The 12,294-nt window shown below is 32.1% G+C and overlaps 3 protein-coding genes across 3 annotated transcripts in view; all 3 read right to left on the bottom strand.

The window, feature by feature from the left end:
- Window positions 1–12,294, bottom strand: part of LOC113520233 (tight junction protein ZO-1-like) — a 133,163-nt gene that overhangs the window by 28,146 nt on the left and 92,723 nt on the right.
- On the bottom strand, window positions 4,025–4,917 carry LOC128202078 (uncharacterized). The gene has a single exon (XM_052901060.1). It carries the CDS (start codon window positions 4,763–4,765, stop codon window positions 4,175–4,177), a length of 591 nt encoding a protein of 196 aa, XP_052757020.1. The 5' UTR covers window positions 4,766–4,917; the 3' UTR covers window positions 4,025–4,174.
- Window positions 5,731–7,321, bottom strand: LOC116413800 (PIN2/TERF1-interacting telomerase inhibitor 1-like). The gene is made up of 2 exons (XM_031914653.2): window positions 6,928–7,321; window positions 5,731–6,581 (listed from the first exon to the last, which is right to left on the bottom strand). Exons 1-2 carry the CDS (start codon window positions 7,205–7,207, stop codon window positions 5,758–5,760), a joined length of 1,104 nt encoding a protein of 367 aa, XP_031770513.2. The 5' UTR covers window positions 7,208–7,321; the 3' UTR covers window positions 5,731–5,757.

The raw sequence follows: 12,294 nt of genomic DNA, 5'->3' as shown, positions 1-12,294 counted from the left end.
AAACCGGTTATGTGTGAGTAGATACTACCTACATATTTAGATATGTTTATTATTTTATGTGTTAATTAAAATGAAAAACAAAGTTTCTGTGGGATATTGTAGTAAAATTACAAAGTACCTACGGGGTGTAGCACTGCAGTCCTCGGGAATGTCAACGTATAAGGGGTACGATAGGTGGTACTATGTAAATTGTGACGGTCATTGTTACTGCTACTCGCCACATGTATAGGTGATGATTACCTACCACTATGGTAGTCTGTGATTGCCATTTACTATCTAATGGGTAACAGTCCATAGCTTGCATTAAACAAAAGTAATTTGACCAGAATAAATTGGTTCGTCATTGATTGCAAAATATATCTAATTAAATTATTTGTTTTAAATTGTCGAAAATATCTCGTACCTAATTAAAGTCGTTAAATCGCATATTTACATAAAATACGTTCGAATTGAGAACCTCATACTTATAAATCGTTTAAAAATAAAAATATATGGCGAAATTGTTAGGTTCGTGATGATTCATACCGTCTAAGTTAAAATGACGACGGACCGGCACAATTTAAGATTTATCAAATACCGATTCGTTTTTTATATTATGTCATGGACATTAAACCGGTTTTACAGATGAGACTCTAGCCGTATAAATAAATAACAACTTGATACAAATAATTGTGTTGAACTTTTGTGTTCTTCTCTCAGCCAAGTTATTTTATAACTCGAAGATTTTTTTAATAGATGACAATAGAATGATAACCTCGCCTGCGCTAATGGTAGCTCATCGTAATGAATACACCAGGAATTCAGTACGATGGTTTCCAGGAGGACTACATGGATGACCTGACCTAGGGGGGGGGAGAGATTGTTAGCAATGGAGTTTAATAGCCCCATTGCTAGCAATACGCCTTATTAGGTCGACCTCCACGTGGTTCCCCCTGGAAACCATTGTGAACAATTCTTGTTGAATTCGTCATGATGAACTAACTGACCTACTTCATCCTCACCTATTATCTTTCACTGGCGCCCCGCCGGTGTATACCTTTAGCGCGGGTGGGGTTGCCATTCCATTATCACCCATAAAAAAATGATCTGACCTGCTAGCAATGGGACTGGTATTCCGCATTGAACAATAAGAACCCTCGAAAGTAGGATGTTTGGAATGGCCCAACCAGACCCGAATTCGATTTTCGGCCGGGTTAATTTCGGAAACGAATTAATCTTAATTCATTCAGGTTTGGTTATTTTGTGTCCCCAGATATACGCTGTTTCACTCCTCATAACATAGAATGTATGTATAGCAACCGGTGTAATTGTGTTTAATAATTATTTCTCACTACTAATATTATGTAAATGAGAAAGTGAGCTTGTTTGTTAGTTGCCTGTTAGCACTTTAACGGTTCAACCAATGGTCGTGTTTAGTATACAAATTGTGGGTATTTTGGGTGGAGAGGGATATGAGTTACTTTTCCAGTTAATCAACATAATTATCCTTACATGAACGAAGTCAAGGAGGAATATCTAACCAGAAATTTATTATTTAATATTACAATTCGATTTTTGGGGGGAAAGCATTGTTAGTAGTCCATATTGTTATCAATATACCCTATCAGATCGACTTCAACGCCATTCTCTTTGGAAACCATCGTGACTAATTTATCGTTGAATTTGTCATGATGAGCTAACTGACCTGTCTTCATCCTCATCTCTCATCCCTCACTGGTGTCCCGCTAGTGTATACCGATAGCGTAGACGGGGTTACCATGCCATTATCATCCATTAAAAAATAATTCGATTCGTTGAACAAGGTATAGTATCAATTTATATACCTAGATCGAATTCCAGTTATTTCACAAAGCGGACGAGTTCACGGTAAAGTAGGTATGCGGTCACATCATTATTCTTGCAGTGCGTGTGGATACTACATTAACCTATTACCTGTGTGTAGAATTCGATTAATTTTAATATAGTTCTTATTACGATGCAATAAGTGGTAAATTTCGTGAACACAATGTATTGATACATGCCAATAATTTTGTATTGGTAAACGAACAATGGACATTCTATCCCATCGTCCAAGCTAAATGTACTTCAGCATGGTAAATAAGATCTTAACATTTGGACATTAGGTAGAGTTTAATTTGTATATATGAAAAAATGGTACGATAGAATTTGTATTATCCTATTAACGATGCAGCACACCGCCCCATATCAATGTCATAGATAAAAATACCAAACCAAGTTGAATGATCTGTATAAAGGAAATAAATTAATTATATAGTCACTGTCACGCTCCGAAGAGGGGAAGGGACTGTTAGTGATGAGGAGGTTTGTCCCCATTGCTATCAATATTCCCTATCAGGTCGATCTCCACGTGGTTCCCTCTGGAAACTATCGTCACTAATTTATCGTTGAATTCGTCACAATGGCCTAACTGACCTATCTTCATCCTCATCTCTCACTGGTGCCACGCCAGTGTATACCGATAGCGCAGGCTACCATGATATTTTCACCTATTAAAAAAAAGACACGTTCCTAATACTTTGTGTTACAATAACTTCGTGTATTTAAATTTATGACAAACTCCGGTAACAAATCAAATGAACACGAAACAGAAACTTTGTCTTTTTCCAAGGAACTTTTAAAAAAAATATAATCATTGAACAAGAAGATAAAGACAAAATATTGTAGTTATAATTCGGTCAAAATTTCGCAGGTATTAACAGCGATATTTTTCAGATATTTTTTTAAAGAATAGGGAAATAACTACATACTTTGACGAGATTTCCGAGAAAAATACTAATTTAAGTAAATAACTCATTTACAAGCATTTTTGTCTCATTTTTAAATGTCTATTATTTATGTCTAACAAATGCACACAAAATTTATAGAATTACTAGTTTTTACCCATAACTTCATCCGCATACCGGGATATGTTGATTTACCAGGATAACCAAAAAGAGACTTTGTATAAGTTGTTTGCTTGGGTACCTTTGTCCGACTCATGTTTCTACCGGGAAATAGTTGTTTGCATGATTGTGTTTCGGTTTGAAGGGTGGGATATGGCAGTGAATTTACAGGGTACAGAGGAATAACACCAGAGTCCTCAGGAATGGCAACACATAGGAGGGTATCATGGATGAAACATTATACTCCGTTGTGTCGATGGTACTGCTCAAGTCTATAGGCAACGGGCATCACTTTCCATCGGGTGGGCTGTCAGATTGTTTGCCATTTTAAGTTGCATAAAAAATAATAATAATAATATCCTATATCCTCCATCCAAAATACATTGTACTTACATACCAAATTTCATTACCTTAGATTATAGAGGTAACAAACAAATTCACTTTTACATTTATTATTAATATCAATTAATATTAAATTTTAATCATATGTAATCAAAATTTGTTACTATACTATTTTATATTTCAACACTTGTCCAACCTTGGTACAATTTATTACAAAAATCAACTTATTAAAAAATTTCATTAAGATGTAAAATTTATTAAAATTCCAATGCCCAATATAAATTTATGTATGTATTAATAAAGCGGACTTAACACCAGTTCTTTATCAGTAAATTTGAATAAACAGAAAAATGGTAGCATAAAAATAGTGGTTCACAAAAAAGCCTACTTTAAATTGGTTTACAACTGATGAATTAAAAAAAAAATAAAAAAGCAATTGAATTGGGAACCTCCTATGAACTTTGAATGTAATTTTGTATATATAAATTTATTTAAATAAAGTTATAATTTAAATATCAATGAAATATAAAATTATAATTTAAAAAGATAATATACCTATATACTTATTCTAAAATGCACATGTATTTTAAATTTATGTAATTTTGTAAAGAAATAAAATAACCATTTATAAAATAAGTTTTAATAAAAACAATAGCACTTAACAACAAATATAATAATCCATTATGGATATCCCTTCAGTGTTGATAAATTAGCACCCTTAAACTCAAATACTTCCTCTGGATTGGTTTTAAGATTTTCTATCAATGCATGTTTATTAAATTTGATCTCATTGAAATAGTCATTTTTTATTAACTTGATTTTCTTTATAATTTTGTTACGTAATGTTATCTCCAAATCAGGATCATGCAACATGTTTGAGAGGCATTGCAAGTCATCCGGCAAAACAATGCCATTTCCTTCATATTCAATTAAGATATTTTTCTCTGCTTTTTACTAGAGCTGCTTTTTAACTTCTTCGGGCATATATGTTTATCAAAATCTGATTCTTTTGTGATTTCCATTCCATCATCATCATAAATTATCTTCTTCTTTTTTGAACATGTACATTTTTCTTCATTTCGTATGTCATGACTTGAATTTGTTTGACTGTGAAAGGGACTGGGTTCCGCCTCAGAAATATCAAGTAAATGACCATATTTCCTTTCTATTTTCTTCACTATTGCTTTACACTTATTATATACTGATTTTAACTCTTCTAAATCACTCTCGCATATAACGTTATTGTCATCAATAGAGCACGTTTTCAAGTTTTCACCAGTATCGGCTGTAGAAATCGAGGATTTTTCTTCTAACGTTATACTTTTCTCGCGTTTCCGTTTCTTCTTCTTAACATTTTGTTGTAATAATTTTGTAGCTTCATTCGAAATTATGTTTTCATTATTATTTCGCTTTATTTCTTTCATGTGATTTTTCACAACCACATACTGGTTAATCTCAAATTGAGGTTTGATAGAACCAAAAGGCATTTCGAAGGAGTCTAAATTGTGATGAACAACCATTACGTTGTTATATATTAAATTTTTTCGTAATTATAATATATTCTTACAAAATAATGTATATATACGAAAACCACACTAAATCGCCATTTTCTAACACCGAGTTCAACATGAACATAGGCAAAGAGCACAATATTTGACAGTCAAGTTAGGCAACCGAGACAACGTAACCATGGTGTTGCCAGTTATCAGAAATAATTGCTATTGATAAAAAATTATGAATTAATTTTAAAACATAAGTACTTTAAATATAATATTGTCCCTATAATATTATTATTATTCAAAACACATATATTACTTTTTTTTTAGTTTATTTGTTGATTTAAAAAATACACAGGATGAAATAAGCAGATGTATGTAAAATTACCGTGCCTTTTTTTCCTTAATAACAGGTTCAACACAATTTAAAAAAACGAACTTTACCAAATTAAGTGTGAATGTTTGGTGCTTCATAAATATTTTATCGGGATTTCTTAGAAATTTAAAAGATATTCTGATTTGAGACCTTAGGCCAAGTATCATACCAATTGTCTAGTTATTAGACAATTAATGAGAGTGGATGGCATTTATTTTTTATAAGAACTGAAACAGTAATGATGATCCAGTTAACGCAGTAACAGTAAATATAATATACTGTGAAGATAATGGTAACTGGTAAACTTAATCTTAAATGTCCCTATAGTTTATTATATTAACAATTTGCTAACGATTCAGTCATGGTTAAAAACTAAAATTGTGATAAAATCTAAGAATTAAAACCTAAACCAAAATTTTTTTGGTCTTACCCGTCGTGGTAGGAGGACGCACCTAAACATTAGTGCAATGACAAGTTGACTTGTCACTGGTTAGCAGTGTACTGGTTACAGTACCATTGCACTGAATAAATTTATTAATCGATAAATCTGATATGGAACTGAAATTTACAAAACTAATAATTTGTATAGCTAAGTATTATTGAGTAATACACATTTGAAAGTTAAATATTTTAATAAACATTAACAGTTTTTCTCTTTATTTTTTCGTTTTTTCTTCTTTTTAGGTACATAAGTATTATCTGATACATGTTCTTGTATCTCAGTTACAAGTATTTCAGAATTCATATTGTTCTGGGCATTGTTTTCTGGTATATTTGTTTCATTATTGTCATTATCTATGTGTTCAAGCAAATGTTTCTTCTTTTTAGATTTTTTCACTTTAACTATTTCCACTTCAGTGAGTTCTATATTATCACATATATTGCTTTTCTTGATTTTAGTCTTAGATTGTAATAAAACTTCATTATCACATGCAATAGTTTCAATTTCAATGTTTTTTGATTTTTTCTTCTTTTTCTTCCTGACTTCAGTACTTAATTCAGATTGATCTGTTTTATTTATATCAACGGCTTCTTTCATATCATGTGTTTTGTAAAATGAAAATGTTTGTAAACTTTGATTTTCACGATCATCTGCTGCATCAGTAGTGGTCATTGAAAACCCTTTAAAAGCACAGTCAGCTTCATCCTCATGTTTTTCACTATAGACTACAGATGTAATTTTATTTTTTGATTTAAAGGCTGCTAACTTATTTTTAAAATAATCCTCCATACTGCCTTTTTCAGTGAATATTTGCTCAGTAGTTATTACATCTTCTTTAACTGGTTCTTCTGATTTTTCTTCTTTAAAACTTTTTTTACCAAATATATTGGCCAAATCTTTTTCACTGTACCGGGTAATGTCTTTACCTCTTGTAAATTTATGATAGTGAACTCTTGCTTTACTCTTTTTTGACTTTACTTCCAATGATACACCACTATGAAGTTTCTCTCCCTTATCATCGCCTGCAATGTTTTAAAAAAAAAATTTTACTAAATATTAATTATTGGTCATTATATAAAATAAGTAAAACTTTATACAATTATGTTTCTAATAGTTGCTTTTTATTATTTTTTAATTAAATTTACATTGAATTACATAGTAAGAAATATAAAATAAATATAAATATCCATTTAATAAATAACCTAATTAGATTTCCATTTAGAAAACTTGCAAAACATTTTTATTTAAAAAGTCTAGTAATAGTGTTTCGTATACTTCTTAGATTTGTACTAAATTATCAAATTTAATAAAACTCACTTGATTAACCAAAAAATAAAAACATCGATTGCAATAGTATTGATTACTTACCATTGGATAAATTTGCTAACAAAGCATTAAAATCGTCTTCATGCTTGGTCCATTGATCATTTTTATCCTCGTAACCCAATCCTTTGTCATCGTTTTTATATTTAGCGATAACATGTTCAACTATTCCATTTTCTTTGGCTCCTAACCCCTTTCCTTCACTCCAACCCATTTTTTCCAACATACGTTGACCAAACTTGTTCGTATCATTACTCCAAGCATTATTTTTCGCTCGTAAATTAATAACTTTCTGTTTCCGACGAGGTCCCGCTAACATTGACATGTTTTCATTTTATTTTAAATTTATTTAGGAACAAAAACGTGGAAACTATAGTCAAACACCAAAAACAAAATGGACGACGCACGCAATGTTACTTGTCAGAAATTAACATTAGACGCAAGTAGGCAACCTACTAATAAAAACTTTTAACTTCACTACAATGAAGTTCGCACGCTAGCTTACCGCATTTAAGATTGTGAGTGGCTGACACGTTTTCGAAATACAGTTGTTTATGTTGGCACAGCTACTTTAATCTTTGCACGTATGGCAGCACTGTGCGTTTCGATTTGTTGCCGACACGTTTCGTTTCACGAATGAGAATGACAAATAAATTATTATTCTTGTTTAATTTGAAGTAAAAATGTTGAACAGTAACTTTTAAATAAAAATATTTTAATGGCAGAAAACATTTTTAACAATATATTTATTCAAAGTAGTTTGTTATTTATCGAAAATATATAAAACAAAAGTCTATACCTGTCCCTTTCTCGGCTTACTTCTAAACTACGCAAAGCTAAATGTTTCTCTGTCATTTAAATAGGCATTTTTTACGGAAGTTTTCTTAAAGGGTAAAAATAGGATGGTAACTCCGCGTACGCTACCGGTATTATGCTGGTAAGGTACCAGTGGGTGATGATAGGTGAGGATGAAACTAGCTCAGTTACTCAGCCTATTGTGACAAATTCACTAAGAATTAACTACAATGATTTTCAAGAGGACCGCGTGGAGGTCGACTTAACCGAGCATATTGCTGGCATTTGAACCGCTAGTTGTCACTACGAACAATCTTTTCGTCTTTACTGATAGTTTGTACAAGTACCTACATATAGGAGAAGAAGGGATTATTAGTAATGGGGATTAGTAGCTCCATTGCTGGCAATATACCATCTCAGGTCGACCTCCCCGCGGTTCACCCCTAGAAACAATTGTGCTCAGTTCCAAGTAAATTAATCCATTAAAAATATACCTTTCCCCTAGAGTATATAAGTACTTTTTTTAATGGATGATAATAGAATAGTAACCTATAAGCCTGCGCTAACGGTATTCGCTGGCGGGATACTAGTGAGAAGTGATAGGTGAGGATGAAAAGGCAAGTCAGTCAGTCAGTTTTTTCCCTTTTTGATAAAGTAGTAATTTCTGTCGCTATCTTTGAGGCGACAACTTTCTCAGCTTTTTTGTTTCGGTTTGAAAGGTGGGATATGGCAGTAAATTTACAGGGTACAGAAGTATAACACCTGAGTTCTCAGGAATGGCAACGCATGGGCGAAGCCGTATACTCCATTATGTCCATGGTACTGTTCATGTCTATAGGCGACGACCGCGGCCTATAGACATGGCGACAGCCATGCAAACACAATTACTTCACGGCTGAAACACAAATGGGACAGAGGTGCCCAAACAAACGACTTTTGTACGAAGTCTCCCTCTGGTAAACTTTGTTATTTTTAAATAATCATCATAACCTATCTTCGACCACTGCTGAACATTAGCGACTCTCAACTTCATACACTATAAAGTCAACAATTCCACGCCACTTGCCTCTATCGTACTCGATAGAGGCAATACCTTCGAGATCGTCACTCCATCTCGTGGGGGGTCGCCTCACACAACGTTTGCCTGCACTGGGTCATTTTTCGAAGACCTTTTCCCACTACAGTTGTTGGTTAATTACTTTTATAACTTGATATATTTTTTTCTCAACTATTTCCGTTTATAAATACATCATAAGAAATTACCATGGTATACACAAAAAATTATATTATTTACCGTAGCTTAAAAACGTTATTGGTCGTAAAACGATAATCGCTTTGTTTAAGTTCGAGAGCATCCAAAAGCATGCGATACGCTTGTTACATCACGAATCCGATGGAACGTGATAGCGTGATGGACCGCACAATTGTTTAGGGTTCCGTACCAGTAAGGCATAGGCCCTTATGGTATGAAAAACCGAGATTCCAAAGTACTGCTACTATTATAGTCTATTTCAATAGATCTTGATGAAAATGTAAACAATCGAATAATTGACTAGAATATAAGATATATGTTATGATAATTTCATGCTAATTATAAATAATACGTAGTACAAGTAAAATAATCGATTGATGGATATTTCGATTTGTAAGAAATCAAATATAAAATATGAATATAAAATAAAAAAAAATATAAAATATAGAGAAATATAATAAAATATGAAATAATTTCATTTAGAGTCTGTTTCTGGGACAGGCGCAGGTTTCATTTTCATTAAGTTTTATAGAAACAAACTATGATTCAAACGGGATATCGTATAAAAGGGTTCCATTTGTGCGTTGTAAATGTACTTTGTATATTTTTTATTCAGAGTACTTAAAGAAATGTTATAAAATAACTCATCTGCGAAGATTGCAAAACGAAAAATCTGAAATAGAACTGCATTTTTGCATAAATACATTAATGATAAAGAAATATTTACTTATTATAAGAAAAATGTTTTACAATGTTTTCAACTACAACAAATCCTTCATTCAATTACGTAGGTACGAGAAAAAAAAAACTAGTGTAAAAATTAATATTTGAAAATGACCCAAACAGCGAAACCGGCTAGGAAATTATTATAAAACTTTTTTTTTGTGAAGAATAAACGTGTTTTCTAATATGTAATATCAATATATCACAACAAAATCTTCCCTCTTCACTTGGTTACCAGTTTTTCAACTGCAATTTTAAGACAAAATAAAATATTCTCATTACATTGATCTCAAGACTATAACAGATTTGAATGTAAATAAATATACATCATACACATAAATAATATCATAAAAAAGAAAACAAAAACTTTTTTTTATACAACTTAGAATTGCAAACAAGCTGACGGCCCACCTGATGGAAAGTGGTAGCCGTCGCCTATAGACATGAGCAGTGCCACGGACATAACAGAGTATACTGTTTTGCCCATGATACCCCCCATTCGTTGCCATTCTTGAGGACTCAGGTGTTATTCCTCTGTACCCTGTAAATTCACACCATATCCCATCCTTCAAACGGAAACGCAGTCATGCAAACACAACTGTTTCACGGTAGAAACACGAATGGGACAGTGGTATTCAAGCAATCGACTTTTGTACAAAGTTATTACATTATTAGTACGGAATCCTCAATATTCGAATTCAATTCACACTTGACCGGTTTTTTATAACACGTCTAACCTGGTAAATGATCTGTGGAAGTTTAAATATATAATAATTTAAACGCTTATATTTGTACAGGAGTACTTAGTCCACTTATTTCGGTATATTCGTTAGTATCAAATTTAGGAGGAAGGAGATTGTTAGTAATGGAAGCTAAGGGTTGTTAGTAATGCAAGCAATATTTTTTTATAATGGATGATAATGGAATGTTAATCAGTGGGGGATGATAGGTGAGAACGAAAAAGCTGGTCAGTTAGCCCGTCGTGATCAATCGTCGTGTATTCCCAGTGTGGGAATACAGCAAGCACGTTTATAGTTCATGTGCCGGTTATTACAAATTAGTTGACTAGGCACTTTATTGTGTTATTACATAGAGATCCTTCGCAAAGTGCCTGCTTAGCTAATAGTCTTTGGTTAACCACGAAAATAAATTCCAATTAATAAGGTTAAATCATAGATTCTCAAAGTGACGAACGTGGATAATAACGCCCCCTTGTGGGCGTTCGAGATTTTCAGGGCAGGGATTTTCTACTTTAATTAAGAGGAGAGAGATGACGACATATTCAAATATAACTGTGGCGATAGCTGTTTTAAATTCATGACATATGGTAAATACGAGTAAAATAAAATGAGGGACTTTAGGAAAAAAACATTGGCAAAGTGGGCGGAGGGCAAAATAAGGTTGAGAAACTATGATTTAGACTCTCGTTTTGAGTCTAAGAAAGTTTGCTGGTGAGTACAGAAACACTTGGCACGACTTAAAAGTATACAATTTTCGTATATGAACATTAAGAACATTAAATTTTATGTGTTAATAGCATTCGCTATATTTAGGTGTCACAGAAACAGGTTTCCTTTAATGTATAAATTGTCATTGACCTTGTCGCAAAACTCGTCGCAAAATTTATTTGCATTCGTTCAAAAATTATGCAAGAAGAATTTGATGATCTGATGAGATAATTGTAGAGGTAGTTTGTTTTCAGTGCTTACGCCGTAAAGGACACGGCGTGTAAACATATCATGGCTGATGGCTTAGTCTAGAAGCTATAAAAAAGTGTATGAAACGTGATTATTTCAATTAATATTGTTATTTTCGGATTGTCAAGGTTGATTGGAAGAAATCCCTTTAAGAGATTTATACTATGTGTTAATTACGATTTTAGATATATATGTATTGTATGAACTCACTATGTTGAAACAGTTTATCTTTGTGTAATATATGGAAGTAAGATTTATGTCTATCAAATAGTAAATTAATTTAAATGTAGAATATTAACATTAATTAATAAAGATCACAGATACTGCCTTTTTACGACATAGTTTATTTATTTATTTATTTTACATATTCATTTAGGAATAGAAATCCATATTAATATTATATAAACTTTAAAATAAATTTACGTAGTTTATTTAAATGGAAACGTGTACCTAGTGTATACCTTGGTCGCTAAATCATGAACGAATGGAGAAAACCCCTCCAACAAGGGACTTGCCCATATAAATAGTTATTTATAATTGAACTGTCAAACCTTAAAATCATTCAACTAAATTTCTATTGTAGGTAGTATATTAATTTAACATCTATTGTATAAGTAGGTAGGTATTATATTTATTTATAGCATATGTATTTATGTAATATTTTATTATGTATCGTAATATTTTATTTAACTGTATATTTGTTTATGTACTCTAAATATTAATAGTTGTAGCGTTTTAGCTACCCGCTAACAACATGCTTTCTAACAGCATTGGGTTGACTGGAAGAGATCTCTGTCAGAAATAAGTCCACCCTTGCTCACAATATTTATAAATGCATTAACAATGTTTTTTACAAGTGCAATAAAGTATATAACAGTTTACGACCGATTTTTCTAAGAAATAGTTCATATAAATCTATTTACTATTGTAATCTTTTGGAGAAAA

Source organism: Galleria mellonella, unplaced genomic scaffold (genome assembly GCF_026898425.1).
Source record: "Galleria mellonella isolate WM207_F2 unplaced genomic scaffold, CSIRO_AGI_GalMel_v1 utg1267, whole genome shotgun sequence".
NCBI classification, from domain to species: domain Eukaryota; kingdom Metazoa; phylum Arthropoda; class Insecta; order Lepidoptera; family Pyralidae; genus Galleria; species Galleria mellonella.
Note: the sequence above shows the minus strand (reverse complement) of the source record. Positions and strands in the feature narration are given on the sequence as shown.